Below are 19,994 nucleotides of genomic sequence, written 5' to 3'. Positions count from 1 at the left end.
CAGGAATGTAGCTGTGTCTATTGTTTTTTTTTCAACTCTGCTCAGGCTAAAAAAAAAAAAAAAATCTACTATCTGCCACCTGTAGAATACTAGTATACAGTAAGAAGTTGGAGATTGGGAGCAAATTTCTACAAGGCAAATTTCTACAAGACTGTATGTCCCATTTTCAAAAATGACTTGGCATTAGAAGGTGCTTGGTTATCTTAGTCATCACTAAGAGCTGGTCTGTGTTGTCTGGTTACTTTTTGAGGTCACAGATTAATGTTTTCAGTATAGGATAAATACGCATTTTTTGGAATGAGTTCAATCCACGGAGTTTAGATATTCTCATAAGAAAAAGTTGAGATGCTTAAAATTATGAAGGTTCTGATTAGGGAAATGACCAAGAGAAGCTGTTGGAGATGTTCAGTTTCCTGTTTTATACTCTGCTGCAGGACACAATGATTACATCTGCCCAGCTACCAATCAATGCACAATAGACAAAAACAGGCGCAAAAGCTGCCAGGCATGTCGGCTACGGAAATGCTATGAAGTCGGAATGATGAAATGTGGTGAGTTTTGTGTGTCTGTGTTGTTTGCTTGAGTTTTGATGGCTTTTTATTTCCTTTCAGTCAATTCTGTACAGCTTTTCTTGTTTTCCCCTTGAAATCCTAAAAAGGCATAACAGATTTAAGCTTGTTTAAGAATCAATGCATTTCTTCCTATAAAAGTAGAAAATGACTTGTCATTTTGAGAAAAAAAACTGTAGGAAGGTGTAAGGTGTAGGTTCAGGACAGGAAAACTATAGTACCTCTGCAGAGCTCTGTGAAGGCAGTTTACTTGCTGCCTGAACCTCAAGCCAGTCTGAAACCCCTTCAAATATGGGATAAATGAGCCTGCACCATGTCCTGCTGGTTGAATGTAAGGCAAGAAGCAGTGAACAACCACAGTTTGTCACTGTACTGCTCAGAATTATCCAGCCTTTTCTCTTATTCCCGTCTTGTGCTTACAGTGATGTGAATTCCCTGTAGTTGTACATTTATAGATGATATTTTAAAGGTTACTTTTAAGAAGAAAATAACTTAAACAGTATTTCAATGCCTAATGTACACTCACAGCCAAGGATTGTTGTTGTTTCTTATAGATTCACCAATGTACATGATAGAAATAGGCTGGGAAAACATCACATAGGAACACTGGAGGGGAAAGGAGAAGGTCACTGTGCTTGGTCCTCTCTGATTTGTGGGCATTCATCTCATTTCATCCTATTTAATGTAGATTATTTCTATTTCAAGACGAGGTGGTGTTTTCATCCTCCCACTGCTTTGATCTGAAGGCTGTTTGCAGAATATTATTTCTTTCATTAGGAACATTCTTCAGAATCCAAGCCTGCATTTATTGCTGGACAATTAATGCCCGTTTGTTCTCATGGCAACATTGTCTTCTAGCTTAGAGACTTCTATTTATTGGTAGCAGTCTGGTCTGGTTGTACTTATGGACTGCATCATATCCCCTCACATATATTAGCCTCATATTAGGCTAAATGGACCAAGAAATCTCCTACTCTTGCAAAAAAAAAAAAAAGAGTAGACAGAATCTGGATGTCGTCGGGGTAGCTTGTCCCTCAATCTGCTCCAGGCTCAAATAATCTGTTTTGCACTTGGATGACCAGAATCTTGGACAGTATTCCTGTGAACTCCCCTCACCGTAGTGGCATTAATACCGATCTGTTGCTGCAGCAGCTTTTCTCTGCGTGCAACCCCAGATCCTATTTGCCTTTTTCATGGTTGCATCAGGCAAACAGTCTGTAACCGTTCTACGAGCTGTTACGGTTGCAGCCTCTCTGTTCATTTCTTGCTGATAACTCCCAGCTTAGAGCTACAATTTAAATTGTACCTTGTATTAATTTTGTATTCCTGAAGCATGTTTAGTTTCTGTTACTCAAGTCAGCTAGTTCTTTCTATATGAAGCTCCTGTCTTCCTCTGCAGTGATGATGCATCTCAATTTTATCGGTGTTTTTCGTTAATACAGTCTTAGCTACCTTTGCTGTCTGGCAAAGGAAGAAGCTTGCACTTACTTATGCTTGCAAAAGAAACTCCTTTTGAAACTTTATCTTCTGAATGGTGTCACTGTCTTCTGTTCATCTTTATGACTGAGAATTTTACTCAATGTGTAAGTTTTCCCAACAGGGGTTTCTATCCAACACCAGTTCTGGAGTTGGAGAGTTTTTGTAAATGCTGATTCCACTATGATATTATACGGTCATCCTCCATGACGCTTTCCTTAAATTACTCCTTTTATTCTAAATGTCCAGGAAGTTCTGGTCTGTGATTAGACCTCATAGGCATTATGGTATTACAATTAATAAATAATGATAATATGTACTGTGTTCCTTTTAGTCTTGTCACATATTCATAAACAATATTTTCATACAATAGTAAAGGTTTATAAGACGTTAATGACTATACCTGGCCAAAAATTACTTTGAAACTATAGTAGTAAAATAACAGGAATTGTAGTTTTTAAAGATCAGGGGTTTTTAAAATAGTAGCAGTGAAATTTGAGAATCTTAATTTAATTTGAGAATCTTAACAATTTAATTTGAGAAAAAGGAATATAAAGATTACTCACAATTGTCTGAGTTGCCTGATAAGTGAAGAGGCACCTGTGAGTAAAACTGATGCATGGACCCACAGGGACAGACATTTAAACCAGGCAGATTTTAAGACTGTATTTCTTGCATGAAACATAAATGCCATTTCCTGCAGACTGCAGTGATTATCTTTCAAATTCTTTCTTGTTAGAGCCATGCTCTAATACCAGGTTTTTACTGTAAAAAGCCATTAAAAGAGCACATTTTCTTTTTAATGAAGGCTTTTCCCTATCTCCGGTTCTTTGCCAGGTCACTTGGTGAATGCAGTGGTTCACATCTGCTAAAACCCTGGATGGGATAGAAGGGTTTGTAAGTGCATTTTTTGCTCAGTGGAGACTTGTTGTCCAGCAGAAGTGATAAAAGAACCTCAATTACCACTTTGTAGTTTATGAAAGCTCTTCATAAAAAACCTGCACTGTTTGCATCAAATCTTTAAATCCTCATTTTGCATATTATCAATAGTCACCTTGAGGAAAAATATATGCGTGTGTGTGTGTGTGTGTGTAACATACATTTCTGTGTGTAAATGTGATTGGGCAGTACACACTGCCTTTAAAACAGTAAGAGGCAATAGGAAAGTGTTGCTTTGGAGTTTTCTGGTCTGAAATTCTCTTAGATGTCACTGCATTCAGAAACGTTGAGAAGTCAACCCAACAAGCCGCAGCTATTTCAGCAGAAGCTGGCTTGGGGGTGCTTTGTATTAAGGTGGTAATGGATTTTCTTACAAAATATGCCATCGTTGCCAAAAGCACAATGAAGGTCTTAGACACTGCATCTGCAAATTTCTCTGTAGGAAGTCTTTGTTGTCTGCTGTTCCAATCAAGAAAGCTACTGCTAAATTTTGGCACTAGGACTGCTATCAATGGTAGAAAAATAACTGCAAAGCGCTGTCGCCAGGAAAAAGGAAAACAGAATTACTGCAAATATATTAAAAGTAAATTCTGCCCAGCAAACTCAAATAAGACACATCAGGATAAAATGGATCTTCTCTTGGAGCTTTCTGGTGTTTACCCAGGGAGCCTGAAATGGTCTGGGCTCTTTGCCCAAGGCAGTCTAGCAGAGGGGAGTTGCTTTATGGTTTAGCTCTAGACCTTCTGGGAGCACCTATGCTCATACTTCTCTTTTTGCATCCTGAGGAGCAAATAGACCTTCCATAAGGATTTTTCAGTTTCTGTCTTGGTGCTGGACTTACTTATTTCCCCCACTCTGCTCCTGTATCTTTTTCCCTGGGTGCCAGTTCTCAATGTGTTGAAAATTATCCAGAGATAAAGCTCCTCTCAGCCCCTTTCCCACCCCAAATGACGGAGGGGCCATACTAAAAAATGATGGATAGACACTGTCCTTGAATACTGGCATAATTCCACGAATTTGCAGAAAGAAAACCAGACTTTTCTGTGGGCTGATACGGTTCAGGACTTGGCTCTCTTTTTCTCCTGTGCTTGGCTGCCACGTGCAGTTTCTAGACAGCACCTTAAAAATACTGCAAAATACATCTCACACAGAAAGGAAGGGGGGGGAAAATGTTTAATGAAATTCTGTAGACGTCAGATGTATTAATTGTACTTAGGTATTATAGAAATTACTGTAATTTCAGCTCATGTTCTCATGTGTGTATGGCAGACAGCAGCTTCTTTGTCAGTAGGTCTACTCTGTGAAGAAAGATGCACTCACCAGAACATATGCATTTGCTTTCAAAGGTGACTGGAGTGATAATGTATATGTGTGTGTATATATATGTATATATATACACACACATATACGTATATATACTAATGTATACCTGAGCAAGTTTTTAAGCTCAAACACTTAGAAAAACTCATTATAATATATTCAATGGTAGAATCTGCAGTGGCTTCTGAACTGGTTAGTTACACAGAGAGTTGCCAGGGACCAAAATCAATTTGAAGAGCAGTGTGCTGTATAACTGCCCACCATATCAGACAGCAGAGGCATTTGCAATTTTTGGAGAATTTGTAAAGCAGGAGTTGCTTTAAAAATAGTGTGTTTCACTGCCAATAATACCTGCTGTGGCTTGGTCACAGGCGAGTGAACAACAGACTCATTTTAATGATTTTTTTTTTTTCCAATGTGTCATATTTCTTATGATCATTTACCCATGTGGTCAGTGGTTCTGTGGCTCGAGGTCTTGCCCTTGATTCAGCATCCTCGGCTGAATACAGCTCTTTTCTTGCACAAAGAATAGCTCTGAATAAGGAGACTGCTGTAAGAAGACTGAGGGATTTGATCACCTTGTGCACTTTTCAAATTGCCTGAATTACCCTTATCTGAGTGAATATTAGCTCTTAAGTATAGTTGAGAGTTTGGGGTAAAGTGAGAAATAATCCCTAATCTGGGAAGATGCAATTGTTTTATTGCTGTGCTTTTACACGGATTGATCCACAACTCTCCACCTAGTTAAGCCAAATATTAAGCTGGTCTATAATTATTTATAATATATAGTTTTATAAGCACTTACACATGCCTGTTGGATGCTAATAGATGTAGAGGTAAAATTTCTCAGTCCTGTCTGAACTTTGGATTTGAATAAAAAGCACAGAATTTCCTATATGTTGCTGAAATGTTGCTTTAACTGCAAAGGCTGCTGCTTTCCGATGTGTCAATTGACTGAGAAGCTTAAATATTGTTTTTTTAGTTGTGTAATCTTACAATGCACTCTTTTTTTTTTTTTAATACAAGCAGAATAAATTTTAATGTGGAAACACAGGGTACCTCTTGTAGTTAGGGATGAGCTCTTTTATGCCTACTGTTCACACACAAGTGAACGAGCCTTTGCCTGCTTTGGCAATATATAGTGACAAACAATAATTCAGAATCTGGTTTGGTTCCCTCCCTCCCCCTCCTTTATTTTCATCACCATCTGTATTTTTTTAGTATCAAGTTTTTTTTATGCAGAAATGTTTTAACGCTCTTTGTTTGGCTTTCTGATTGTGATTACAGAAACTTATTCTGTGTTTTAAATGGAGTAGTTTTTAAAAATAAGTTATGTTATATGGTTATATATGAAACTTGATTTAGTTAAATAACATAAAGTAACTTAAAGGGGCTTGCTATTTCCCAGTAAGAAATCTCCTCAAGTATTGAGACCTTTAATACAGTCAATAATATCACAACCTGACTGAATTATTTTAAGATGGAGCATGGAGTGCAGCTGCACAGATGAAAATTGTACAAGACTTATCAATTCAAACAGATGCTGGATTACTATTTTTTAATAATATTTAAAATTTTACTGATTTCTTTGTTTTTCTTCAAATTACGTGGTTGCTTAACGTGTGTTTTTATTTTGGAGAGGCTACAAACTGTTAATTTAGAAGTCTTTACAACAGCTAATTGGAAAGGATAACTCGCGTCTCGGCCTCAATATTTTCCGTGCCACACAGAAGTCTGGGTGACAGTATGATAGAGCTGGGACAGCTGATCACAGGATGTGGAGGTTCACGAGAGTGCACTTGCTTCACTTCAGTGCCAGTAACTAAACCAGGGACAATGAGCTGGTTGTAAGTGCTTGCTTGACCACATGTTGCTTCTGGCAGGTGTGTCAGAATTGCTGGAATTTCTTCCTGATTGTGTCATCAGGCATCTCCTCCTCTCCCCAGCTCCCTCTTAAACCAGTAGTTCTTCTGATGTTCTCTTTTCAGATATGGTCCCTAACTGAACAACTTTTCCATGTGTTTAATTAAAAGGCTGCTATCCGTGTGTCATCTTTTTGGGGCTTCACAGCTCCACCAGGTACTGGAGAGTAAAAACTATGCATGTTGTGGAGCAGTTGGTATTTTTTGCTAGCCCAAAGAAAATTTTTCCTCTGCCTTGCATCTCCCTATGGCTTTTAGTCCTTCTGTGCTATTTTTCTTGTTCTCTCCTTCAAGATGAAGATTTTTCTTGTTCTTCTCTCAAGTCTGGAGAATAAATCTTATGAAGAGCAATTGAAGGAGCTGGGACTGTTTAGTTTGAGGAAGAGGAGGCTGAGGGGAGGCCTCATCACTCTTTACAACTACTTGAAAGGACATCGTAGAGAGGTCAGTGCTGGTCTCTTCTCACAGGTCATTAGCGATAGAACAAGAGGGAATGGCTTCAAGCTGCATCAGGGTAGGTTTAGACTGGACATTAGGAAGAAATTCTTCACAGAAAGAGTGGTCAGACACTGGAATGGACTTCCCAGGGAGGTGGTTGAGTCATCATCCCTAAGTGTGTTGAAGAGTCGTTTAGATGTGGTGTTGGGGTATATGATGTAGGGGAGAACTTTGTAGAGTCGGGTTGATGGTTGGACTTGATGATCCCAAGGGTCTTTTCCAACCTGAATGATTCTATGATTCTATAAGATGACCATGTTCAATGTGCTTCAGCTTTCTAAATAGTGGAAATGATGTGAGGTGGTGTTTCTTGCTTTAGTTCAGTTCTCTCCTGGTGGTTAGGATCTCTGCCACGCACATTCATATGGATATCAGAGCCATGGAGATTGCTGTAGGTAGATCACCCTAGGAAGTACCTAGGCACTTCCTCATCTGTCTCCAGTTGTACTTTTGTTCCAGCTCACTGTCAACCTTTCCTCTTTATCTTCTGTGGTGGAAAATATTTACATACTTTCTGTGCATGACATGACTTCAGAAGAGTCTGGAGCCCATTGTGCCATTCTAATGTTTTTCTGAAGCTGACAAAGCACTTCAAGCTTTTCCTCTTGACCTTTGTGCATTAGTCCAAAATGAGGCTTAGCACAGAGTTTCCTACATCATCCTTTGCAGGTCTTTCCAGAAATTAGCCTATTTGTCACTGTCCTTTGACACTCTCAGGAAGAAAAGGATTTGCACAGACAGATGGTTGAAGAAATTGCTCTGTGACTTCTGTACTTCTGCAGGTAACCTTCTTCTGGATATCATCAAGTCCGATTTCATTGATCTACCATAAGATAAGGTCTCCAGTTCTGATTGTCTCTGCTGGTGTGTTATCTTCTCCTAACTGCTGTTCAGCTGCTCTGGTAACTTCTAGCTAGATGTCATTCAGTTAAGCATTTGTTTCTGCAAATCACTGATTGTTTTCCTTCATCCCATTATTTGTGCAAATATCCTGTCAGTATTCAACTCATATCATCCTACCCATGGTTGCAAAACCATCCTTGCCTCAAATGGTGCAGATTTTAAGCGGGACTTCCAGCTGATAATGCTTCCAGTTCCAAATGCCTTGTTCCACTTGGATTCCTCCATGCCAGAGGATATGTTTCATTGAACCAGCTTTGCCTGTTTGTGTTCTCCAGTCTCTTGGGTTTTCAGATAGAGGGTATTCTCCAATACTGAGAACTTCTTTAGTGGTCATCCTGCTCTCTTTGATATCTGAGGTGGTTTACTAAACAGACAGCAATTGAGGATGATAGCGGCGCACAGTTGAAAGTTCCACATCCTTGAAGTCCTGGCAGAATTTGTGAGTCCTTATCCAGTTTTTCTAGTGCCTCCAGGTTGTACCAATTGCCCTTTGCGTCTCACCTTTCTCATGGGTGAGATGCTTGATAGCTGCTGAAGGCAAGAGAGGACTATAACTTGAAAAGCTTCCTCATCTGAGGAACCTCCACCCCTAAGAGTCTGCATTCACCCAACATCTTACTTAGCAAGACAGCATCTGAAATGAATTTTTTGTGTACCTACTCCCTTTATTTTTAATTTGGCTTATGTTTGGCCCTCCTTTCTCACCGAAACCCCGGGCCAGAACTGCATGGCCTCTAGGTCTGCAGCCTCACCCCAGTTGCTGGTACTCAGACCTTCTCCCATAGAAATGGTCACAGAAACACGCATGCTATGGATCCCTCCAGTAACTGGCTTTAGAAAGTCAACGTTCAGTAGCTGGCTCTTGGATTCTCTGTCCTTCCAGGTACCTTGTGCACAAACTCTTGTGCGTGCACACACGCACACGTCTACGTCTCTGGCAGCTGGTCCAAAGCTGTGGCCCTGCTGGTAGCTGACACTCAGATCCTCTGGTCTTTCTAGAGGCTTGGAAAGCCTCGTCCCTCCAGGTGAACTGAAAAGCCTTTTCTATTGACTTATCTGCTGGGTGTCATGCCCAGACCACAGGCTGATCGTTTTTCTTTGATAGCCCTGAGAGCAGCCGAGCCCAGGTGCTTGTTGTCACCGGTTCTCAGAATTCTTCCGTTGTTCCTTTGCTTCTCTGTCTTCACATGCTTTATGAAGTCCTTAATCATATATCCTTATGAAAAAGAACCAGACTCTGTGACCAGGGCAAGAAGTCTTTAGGCAACACACTAAAAAGACTTCATAAATTAAGTAATGTCAAGACGGTAGCAGTAGTAGAGCTGATGCTTTTGTCAAATTTGTTGTGGGACTGAAACCAAATGAGACAGTTTATTATGCTTTAATACTCTATGGTCTCTACGTATGCAATAATAAATTTTGGTCTGGTATAGATTTATGTTAGCATAGGCTTTTTCATATCTATGAAAATTCAACCTTTGAGTATCATATGTCAGGAAAAGTATTAATGACCAGCACAAAAAATTAACTTCTAAAAGATTTAGAGGGCAATTTAGCTGTGATATTAGAAATGTGAAGTGCTGGAGGATTCCAGTCTTTGGTAACACTTATTTTTAAGTATCCTGATTTTTAGTATGGTGCAATCTTGCATATTTGTTACTGCCAAGGATTAATTGTAAATCAGTAAACATAGTCCCTTGTTACGCTGAAGGGGGTGAGAGAAGTTGAAGCCATGGCTGAATGTTTTAGCAAATCCCCATATCATGTTTTTGGAGATGCTTTTAGACTCTTTCCATGGCAGTTGTGGAAGAGCAGGTAACAGTGGCCCCACCATTACCTCTGACAGAGAATCTGAGACTATTTGGTGGTGTTAGAATCAGCAGTAAATTAATTCCAGGAATTTAAAGGACTGCCCTTTTCAAAAGAAATAGTGTTCTGCATTCAGAACTCCAAATGGGGGCTCGCTCCTTCTAGTTGTAGGTACCGGAGGTTGCTCTGGGGAGACTTCTGCTGGCTTAAGGGGACGTAGGGAGAAAACGGGTTGCATCTCAGAGAGTCCCAAACTGACCACCCAGCCAGCAGCGAGGCCCAGCTGTGCTTCTGCCTGAGGTATTTATTCAGAAGTATTTTCTTCTGCCAGTTTACGTCCCTAACAGAATTTAAAAACAGAATTTACAAACAACTATCTTTATTTGATTTAAAGACCTGATTTATTTCTTTTCGATGTCAATGGGCATTTTCCCATGGACTTTTAAAGTGAGTTAACTGAAGCCCAACAGTAAACATTTTTTAATGTTATTTTTTGTTTGGTAGAATAAACAAATGCCTCTGCTGAAGTCAGTGGAAAAAAAAGTTAAGTCAATGGTGAATGCTCTAGAAATTCTGAAAGTTGATGTTGAATATTAGAACATCCGATATTAAAGGATTTTTCCCCTTCTTCCCAAACATTTGGATTTACATAATGTGACACTGAGAGAAAGATACTTCAATGCAATGATGTGCCTTTCGTGTCAGGCTCGAGAAGAGAACGCTGTGGCTATCGGCTCCTGCGGCGCCATCGTAATTCAGAGGATCAGGTGCACTGCATCGGCAAAGCCAAGAAATACAACGAGACGGCAACGCGCGTCAAGGAGATCCTGCTCAGCACCGTCAGCCCAGAGCAGTTCGTTTTGACGCTACTGGAAGCGGAGCCTCCCAACGTCTTGGTGAGCCGTCCCAGCAAACCATTCACAGAGGCCTCCATGATGATGTCCCTGACAAAACTGGCCGACAAGGAGCTGGTTCACATGATTGGTTGGGCCAAAAAAATTCCTGGTAAGAATTTCAGTCTCATTTTTGTTTATTTTATTCCATGCTTTTACCACTAATTTATCATTCTCTACCTTGAAATAATAGCACAGCAAATGTGCCGTATGAAAATCTGAAGCTTTTATCCTATAAAGTAATGGACGTTTTATTGCTCTCAGGAATTCACCTGGATGTATTTTGATTTAGATAACACCTAGCCCGTGATTTGCTATCTGCTGTTAGTCAAATACTTGCTCCTTTTGCTATGAAACATTTTGCCATGAAAGTTACATGCATAGTTGGTGTTGCATGTAATTTCTACCTCATCAACTATACATACCCGATTAATCTAATTTAGAAGGTTCATTAAAAGGGGTATTAACTAGATTGCTATAAAAAAGAATTTAAGACCAAATTCTTTCCTTGAATCCTGATAGAAGGTTTCTAATACGGTTGATGAAACCGAAGTGTGTCCTAGCACCGAGTGCCTGCAATTGCTTCCGTCAACATGGTAGCGACACAAGAGCATCACATTGCCAAGTGAGCATTGTATCGATCTCAGAATTATTGTGTGCTCTCCTTCAAAACAAAAATCAATAAGGATGCTTTTGGTTGTTGGCAGCACAAAGAATATGCACTGAAGTACAACTACATGCGCTGTTGCCTGGGATGCCTCAAATGCTACCGCGGCACCGTGGCAATGTACCATTTCACTTCTTACAGACTTGAAGTGGTGAACAATTGCAATTCCTTCTCCATGGGGCAGCCACAATTCAAACAGTCAGAATAAATAATAAAAGCCCGAATAAAAGCAGACAGCACTTGGAAAAGGTAGTTGGCAATGTTGTGCAGAAAATCTTGCTGGCTGCCTCAGACTAAACTGCAGACTGTGGCCCTTTAGCAAGAGCTAGGACGACCAACTAATAATAGTGGTCTGCAAGAAGCATTGAATAATTGATCGATGTACAGCAGCATGGGGCTTAATCTTTAACTTCAGACATAGTGCTCTGCTAGAAGTGATCCCTACGGCTGCGCTTACCTCCCATGGCTAATGTACTTTGCAGCGCGTCTGGCAGTCCTAACCCCACCTTCATCAGGACTTAGGAGCCAGCACACCACGGCTCATCCCTTGGAATTTGTGCTGAAGGCAACCAGAACATGCTGTGTGTGCCCTGGTCTTGTCACAACTGTGCAGTATAAACAGCACTTGCTGCTGCTTGAATATGCACCCAGGAAGACATAACAGTAATTTGTACTTCTAGAAATAAACTGAGTGTGTACACAGTACAGGAAACAACCTTGCTGAATATTTCATATAATCCTTAAAGTAAGAATTTAGGATAATGATTCCATGATTCACTGTTTGACTCACTGACTGCCACATCTTCACCTCTTCTTCTCATTGTATTAGTCTCTTCTCTAACTCAATTCTCACTTTTTTTCACTGCTGACTACAGAAGTTTTGTCTATCGCTAGTCCTTCTCGTTCTTGTCTCTCGCTCACTTTGCTATTTCTGATGTCCACTGTGAAATGGCATGCTAATAACGCTGTAGAGTATTTCAATATATTGATAAAGATGCTCAGTAGTTTGTACATTTTCCTATTTGCTGTCTCTTTTGAGGCCAGGTAATTGAACACAACAAAGTGCAGTGGTGCCTGGGTCAAAGCGATTTGAATTAGTCTAGGACAAATGGTCCATATATGATGAAAACTTTCAAATCATCCCTTTCCGCGTGCATCTCAAAAAGGACTGTTGTGCTGTGTATCTAGTTTTCCCAGTTAGCACTGAAGCCCCCCCAGTCTTCCCCAGTATTTATGAAACTAAGTTTATTTTTTGCTACCAGTCCCATTCTGCACTCATACTGCTGTTCCAGGTCATTAACAGCTCTATTAATCACTGTTGCTGGTTTGGAAGTAGAGCATCCCCAATTCCTCACCTCTGGCTGCATTAAAATGAATTGTGGACACCCCATCCCTGGAGGGGTTCAAGGCCAGGCTGGATGGGGCTTTGAGCAACCTGGTCTGGTGGGAGGTGTCCCTGCCCAGGGCAGGGGGTTGGAACTGGATGATCTTTAAGGTCCCTTCCAACTCTGACCATTCTGTGATTCTATGATAAGGGAAGTGTATCCTATTCCAGACCTAGGTGGAGTGGTTGCAGGTTCTACCAGCTTCAGCTGCTGGACCGCATCTCCTAGTTGCAGAACTGCAGTCTCCACAGCTCAGCCGCTGTCTTGGAGCCTTGAGGTGGGATGGTTTTAGGGTATGCAAATCCCAGGTCAGTTGCTGAGCTGCTGGGGAGGAGATGCTTCCATAGCACAAGCATCACAAACCTATTTGCAAAATGATAGTGGTTTTGCCATGAATGTGGAATGTTTTAAACTGAGAACCTTAATCCTTAATCCTCATTTTTCCTCCTTTAAGAAACTCTGAAAATAATTGCAAGTGAAGTAAGTAACCATAAGGGGTTAAATGTTGTCTATTGCTGTAATTTCTTGTCTGATCAGAAAAACTTAAAGGTACTTTTTCAGAAGACACCATATAGTTATGTTAATCCAGTAGGAAGTGAATTGTGAAGGAAAAACAGAGAAAGTCTTAGAAAACCACCTCATTTTAAGCAATATTTGAATGGGAAAAAGCCCCAGAGCAACCTTTTCCATTTTCTGACTGTTCTTAATTTAACAAACCTAAAACCTCAGCCAGTTGAGATTAATTTTTTGAATTTTTTAAAAGATTAGTTTCCAAACCAACCCCAATTCTGACATTGATCACTTTTAGTTTCTTTTCACCCTCTGTCAGAAATAAAAACCTTTTCTTGGCAATAAGAAAACTGTATGAAGAAAACCCACTGCAGCCATCAAACCCCTTCAGCACAGTCCTGGGAATGCTGACACCTCATCGTGTGTTTGTTTTTTCTTATCTCTCCTGTTACATAGAACAGAAGTAAATACCATTTTACAACAATGCCAACAATAGATGTCATGTGTAATATGTACCGAATTATAAGTAAGATTGCCATATTACGTGGTAGTTAGAGCTTGAATGTGGATTTATTTATTTTTTCCATTAAAATAACTGTGATGACTAAAGCTTAAGACATAGAAATACAGTTTTCAATAATTCTTGCCTGAGGTTAGTCATCTAGATCCACGCTCTGCTTCCTGGAGGTAAGGCCTTGGAAAAAAAATACAGAGTTCTTGACTAACGGCCAGTGAACAGTAATTTTACTTTCTGTAAAGCTGAATATTTGCCTTTGTGTAGTTGGGTAAGAAGCCCATTTTCACCTCTACATTATTATTGAGTATTATTTTGACATTGACCAAAAGTGAAAGAAAATATTTTTTTCCATATAGATGCTGATGTTAATGGTAGCTTTTTGCTTAAATAGGAAAGATAAATGTGGTTTTTCCCATATTTAATATTTAATAACCTTCTTTTGTTAGGAATTTTACTCTATGACTGTATTTTTTGTCTGTACTTTCAGCTTAATGGATTGTATTTTTGTTGTTGCTCAGTAAAATAGAAGCTGACACCTGGAATTTTTCCTTCTGAATTCCAAATATTTAAATCTAAATTGTCGGATAGCAGAACGTAACTTCTATAATTGCCTTTTAGTTTGTTGACCTCATTTGCTTTTACCTTTATTGACCTTGTCTAAGAGAGTTGAACATGGTTCATAGCTGAACCTGTATTGCTAATCGATAGGATGTTGTCATAATATTGAAATTTGGATTCATTATGCAATCTAGTGTGTTGCTGGCCAGAGCAGTGTCTCCTTTGCTAGTTTCTACACATCTAGTGCACGTTTCTTCTTGTCTGTCTCTGCAATTTATAACTAAACTATTAGGTATAGAGCACACAATTTAAAGGGCACGTACTACAGCAATAGAAAAATAAGTAATTTAATGTAATCTGCATCAAATGAAACGAGACTTCTGACACTGCCATAGAAGCTATGGTGGTTACATGCTGTCCTTGGTCGTTATAGCATAAAATTGTTAAGAAAAGGGAAGGCATAGTCCTTCTAATAGCTGCTCTCAACGGTCACAAATCATGCTGCTGGGGCTGAACATGGGAGTTCAGCAGACGACTGGATCGTTAAGTATCTGTCGATTGAACGTTGGGACTTGGTCCAACACCTCACTCAACTGAGGTAGTTTGTAAACCAAATAATCGGTTGTTTATGTGTTAGAGAAATCAGCAAACACCTGTGTAAGTTTTTATTTAAATAAACTTCTAAAATGTCTTTGGGCTGTTGTTTCCCAGGAAACTGCCACTGTCAGTTTATACTATTTACGCTTCCACGATTATTTTTCTAAAAGCACTTTTAAAATTATGACTCTGTCTGGCAGGTAATCTGTTGTTGGCTGGGAATTCTGTAGTAAATTCTGTGACAGCAAAATCCAGGAGGGAAGGTACTGCTCAGAGGCTCCTGTTTACCCTCCTCACAAAATAAGGAGGAAGGCTATGGATTTTGAAAGGCAGCACTTTTAGCAATGGTAAAAAAGTGTATTTTACTCAGTTTATGCCAACCAGAGGCTGTCACCGACTGTCTTCCAGCTTAGTAGTTGAATAAGATTAAAATACATGGAGCATTTTTATAAATTACTGATTCTTTGACAGCAGATTCTTTGACAGTGCAAACATACAACGTGCATTTTAAGATCTCAGACAACTGGAAGGAGCTATGGGGAGCTTGTCTCTCGTGTCTAGGCTGTGTAATGATTTTTCCCCAGGTACAGTCATAGAGACAAGCTTGTCTAAAACAGAAACAACTCTGCTAAGAGACCTGTCTAAAGCAGCTCTGCTTTGAAAAACTGGGGCTTGATTTTGGTTTTAAACACAGGCATGGTGTGACCACTTCTGAAAGTGGTCCTCACCATATCTGTCTTTTATTCCTTGACTGAGCAGTCTGCTTTTTTCCCACTTGAATTTTGGCAGTTCACACTTCTGGTTTTTTGGTTTGGGTTGGTTTTTGGGGTTTTTTTTGTTTTGTTTTGTTTTGTTTGCTGTTTTTTTCAACATGTAAATTTTTATTTGGCTTTATTTGGCTTCTGTGCATCTTTTTGCCCCAGTCTTTTTTGCGGAGGACAGGAAAAGGAGGGAAATGACTGTCTCTCCCTTCTGGCTGTGCTGCAGTCCTATCTGACACCTTGCTATAAGTTCTGGAGAGAATTAAATGCTAATTTATTAAATGCTAATTAGAGGCTTCTGCACAATTGCATTAATTCTCTTCTTGCTTCTGGGATGCTGTGTATGGAGGTGATGGGGACAATATGACCTTCATCAACTACCCTTGTCTTCTTTTCTTCTAGTTTGTTACAGTTTTGGGGAAGAGGGCAGCAGGAATGGGAAGGGTTGAGATTGGTTTGGACAGGGTCAGAACATCTAATTTACAAAAGGGAATGATAACAGAGGCACCAAGATGTGGGTTCTTTCATTGTTACCCAGTTAACTCAGAAACATGCCTGTCTAATGAGATTAAAAAAAAAAACAAAAACACCTGCAAGTGACAACTATATGCATTTTGGGGAAAGAACAGACTATTTTCTTAGGAGTCCTGTGCAGTGCAATGCAGTAATCCCTGACAAAAGTGAATTTCCCAGGTGCATCTTCCCCAGGTGCATCTCAAGAGGCTGTGGGACCACCATCTAAAGAGGTGGCCAAGCATAAGGCAGGTTCTCTGCAGTCACTTGAGTTTCACCAGCTGTATGGGAGTAATTGCACTTGAACATCACTCTGCTTTATTTCAAATGTTTTGTGGAAGGTTTGATAATGACAATAACAAATATTCATGTTCCTGTCTGAGATGGCAGTATGGTCCTTCTGATGCCAGTTGTTCCTTTTCTGGCTTTCTTCATAACCCATAATTCTTTTTATTTCTTTTTGCTTTCTCGTACACTTAGTCTTCTTTATCAAAACAGAAAATTAAACAGATTGACTTATTTTATGTCATTTTCATCATTTTAGGTTTCATCGATCTCAGCCTTTATGACCAAGTAAGACTCTTGGAGAGCTGCTGGATGGAAGTTTTAATGGTTGGTCTGATGTGGAGATCAATTGACCATCCTGGGAAACTAATTTTTGCACCAGACCTTGTACTAGACAGGTAAGAGGAATAAACTTCTTTAGAACACTTGGTATTATCATGTTTGAAGGTGAGGTGAATGGTAAGAGGAAGAGGATTAAGTATGGGAGTTGCTATTAATATTTTATCTAACAGTATAATTCACTTGTATTTGTAACAATAATGTCTTGAGGCTCCATATCCTTACAGGAGCTTAAGAAATGCTAAGCATAAACAGTATTGTTGATCTTGCCAGTTCCTTAATTCCTCCAGCACATGACAGCGTGCAGTTTCTCTGTATTTTTCACTTCTTTTGTTGGTTTTGTTCCTTTTGGCCCGAGTCTCTAGATGCTGAAATTGTAGATACATCAACACATTGTCTATCAGTTCCTTCCAGCTGACAGATTTTCTTCCCTGAGCCCTCAGGAAAAGCAGACACAGTGGCAGGCGATATTTTAATTATTTTAAGCAGCTTTTCTACCTGTTTTTCTTTCTGCCCCTAGTAAATAGCTATAATAATGAACATTGCAGAATTAGTCAAAAAGGATTTTTAATACCGAAAGTATTTTTTTCAAGCTAAAGCAGGGTGTGTGTGAGATTAAAAACTATTTCTCCCTAACATCATGTACCAGCAGGGAAGAATAAGGATTAGTAAGGGTGCTTTTCTACAGGACTTTAGAATGATTTGACCCGGGCTTCACATTGGTAAAAAGTCAGGGAAACAATCTTGGGTAGGTTTAAAATGTCTCTTAACCTTTTCAACCTGTGGAAATTGAGATCTATACCAGTTATGTGGCTTGAGCTCAGTGACAATCATCATCTTAGATACAGAAAGCAAAATGGATTAGTAAGGGAAATAAATTTAATTTATAAGAGATATGAAATAAATTATTGTTTGCTCGTATGAAATTCAATGCGAGGACACGCTGGGGTGTTCAATGCAATGATAAGAAATTGCTGAAAATGTATGATACATTTAGTTCCTTGGGAGCTAATACGTGCTGAATGGAGTGAGCTTATTTGATGCATTCCGTCATCTCCACAAGATACGGCAGAGTGGGAGCTAACAAGCATCTGGGCATGCTGTGATTTTATTTTAAGAGATGCATATATGAAACTGGTCTGTAACTTGATTGTTCCTATCTTAGCTGAACTTCAGATACATTTCCTACATGGTCTTTTAGACAACTAGTTCTCTGATGCTTGTGTCTTTGTTTTGAAACTGGCAGCTGCCTCCAAAGCTTAAAATTCTCCTTTGGAGAATTTTTTTTGTTTTTTTGGGTTTTTTTTGAGAATTCTCCTTTGCTGTGAGGAACAGGGGAAACTGGGCACCATCCAGGCAGCTGCCTTTCTGCAGGCAGTACTCGCTGCACCTCCATAGTGTTACCTGCCCGTGCCAGCCTCGCAGCCTGAAGGCTCAGCACCCTCTTCTTGGGATCCAGTAGAAGAGTAAAGGTCTTTTAATTCTCCTGCACTGCTGTGCTTAGGCCTGGCTCGTCTTAAAAACGTTACAGAGGAAAAATCTCATACTGCAGATATTGTAAGAAGCATCCCTTTGAATACCATGTCATAGAGCTTAATTGCTTTTTTACTCCAGTACATGTTAAAAAAAAAAAAACCTAACCAAAACACTGGAACAGTAACTTCAGTGGTTTGAAATTTGCTGGTGCTTAATTTTAAAACAATTGGAATGGTTTGGGGTTGTTTGGGGTTGTTGTTTTTTTCAGATCAGAAACTGGGACTATTTCTAATATCCAAAACAGAGAAAGTTGTATTCAGCAAACACTTGCAAGCATAAAAATGACCAAACCACAAACCAGCTAAAAAACCAAAAATCTATTTACGTTTAAACACCATCAAAGAAAAAGCTGCTGGGGGTTGGGGGTAGAGGTTGTTTTACTATTAAAAAATGTCTTAATTTTTCCAAGAAACTTATTTTAGGGAATCTTTCTTACTTGCCAAGTCCTGAGGCCTCGGTCAGGTACAAATAGGGATGTCTCTGGTCGTGGTATTAACTCCATGTGAAACAAATCTGGAAGGTGATTCAAGGTGGTCTGTGCCCTGCTCTGCAGAGTTTCAAACTGATGATGCAGAATTATACTGGCTGCAAGGATGCAGCCTCTTACAGAAATTTGGTCACACTTACCTGCGGTCAGTCCTGCACGCGCTTTGAAGAGAAAATCAGTTTCTTAGAGGTGCTGACCTTTTATAGCAGCGTAATTTTCAATTTAGATTTCGTGATGGAACCTTTGGAATGCTCCTGAAGATGAGATGGACAGGCCTTTTCCAGCCTACTTTGTGCTCTGACTTGTATCTGGCTGAGTCAGAGTTCCTTAATTCCACTTTTTCAGTAACATTTTAAATGTGTTTCCATAGGGATGAGGGAAAATGCGTAGAGGGAATTTTGGAGATCTTTGATATGCTCCTGGCCATGACCTCGAGGTTCCGAGAGCTGAAACTGCAGCACAAGGAGTATCTTTGTGTCAAGGCAATGATCCTCCTCAATTCCAGTGAGTACACAGTTGACTCTGATTCTCACCAAATGGTACTTTTTATTTTTGGGGTTGTAGCTTATGAAGGCACGGCCCTGGTCGGAGATGCAACCAGAATTCTTTACTCTAATAAACAGGCAGGTTATATAGTACTAAAGGATCTTCTTTCCCAACCCACACACCCCCACAACCCCCAACTGTAGGGTCGTTAGGTACTGTTTATGAGTCATTAGGACCTGATCACGGGCCTTCCCCTGACAGTGTTCCTGCTTCTTCTATTTCTTTTTCTGGTTTCTGCTTCTTCCACAATGCTGTTCACCCACAGGGGGTAGGCTGGGAGATCAGCCTCTGAAAATGGCTGAAGTATTGAATGAGATAAAGCTGTTGAAAGAGAACAATTAGGAAAGGACTTCTAACCATCAGATTGCAAGGATTTTTCTCAAGAAACTTCTAAACTGTACCATTTGCTGGATTTAAGGTCTGTGTCCTGTTGTAAGGGTTGTAAGAAAGACCCAAAGTCTAAAAGCTTCTCACAAGGTGGGGCTGATGGCCCAGGCTGTGGGGATGTCCTTTTCAATGTCCTTTTCCTCGTATCTCTGTGGATCCTGGTCACGTGTAAAGTTGCTGTACAGCTCTACAAACCTGTCAATTCTTAATTTTAGTAAAACTAGTTAACTGAGTTACGATTAATTGGGCTTTAATGTTCCTATTTTATGATAATTAACTGGTAGAAATGATTATAAGTAGTCAATGGTTCTGCAAGGTGAATTTCAGTACAGGAGCTTTGCTTTGCAGCCTTTTACACAAGGCAAATAGGAGTGTGTGTTTGCTAGTTTAGGGTAGTCTGCAGTAAAATAATTTCATTCCCCAGGACAAACTGTAATTAATCTTGTCAAAAAAAAAACCAACAAAAAAATAACATTTAACTATTTACATCTCCTGTTTTCAGCAAGAAGCTGCTGCGTAATTCTCAGCCCAGTGCTGAAGAATAGTCCAGCTGTTATCCCACGTTTATTTCAACAGA

The 19,994-nt window shown here is 39.8% G+C and overlaps 1 protein-coding gene across 2 annotated transcripts in view; it reads left to right on the top strand.

The window, feature by feature from the left end:
* The window catches only part of ESR2 (estrogen receptor 2 (ER beta)), a 45,524-nt gene that overhangs the window by 20,163 nt on the left and 5,367 nt on the right, over nucleotides 1-19,994 (top strand). For both annotated transcript variants that reach the window (XM_014951587.1, XM_014951586.1), the window contains exons 4-7: nucleotides 435-551; nucleotides 10,142-10,441; nucleotides 16,382-16,520; nucleotides 18,855-18,988. In XM_014951587.1, the coding sequence (XP_014807073.1) occupies nucleotides 435-551; nucleotides 10,142-10,441; nucleotides 16,382-16,520; nucleotides 18,855-18,988 (690 nt within the window). The remainder of the gene's footprint in view (nucleotides 1-434; nucleotides 552-10,141; nucleotides 10,442-16,381; nucleotides 16,521-18,854; nucleotides 18,989-19,994) is intronic.

Source organism: Calidris pugnax, unplaced genomic scaffold (genome assembly GCF_001431845.1).
Source record: "Calidris pugnax isolate Ruff unplaced genomic scaffold, ASM143184v1 scaffold183, whole genome shotgun sequence".
NCBI lineage: Eukaryota > Metazoa > Chordata > Aves > Charadriiformes > Scolopacidae > Calidris > Calidris pugnax.
The sequence above is the reverse complement of the archived record's forward strand: the minus strand, read 5'-3'. Positions and strand labels throughout refer to the sequence as shown.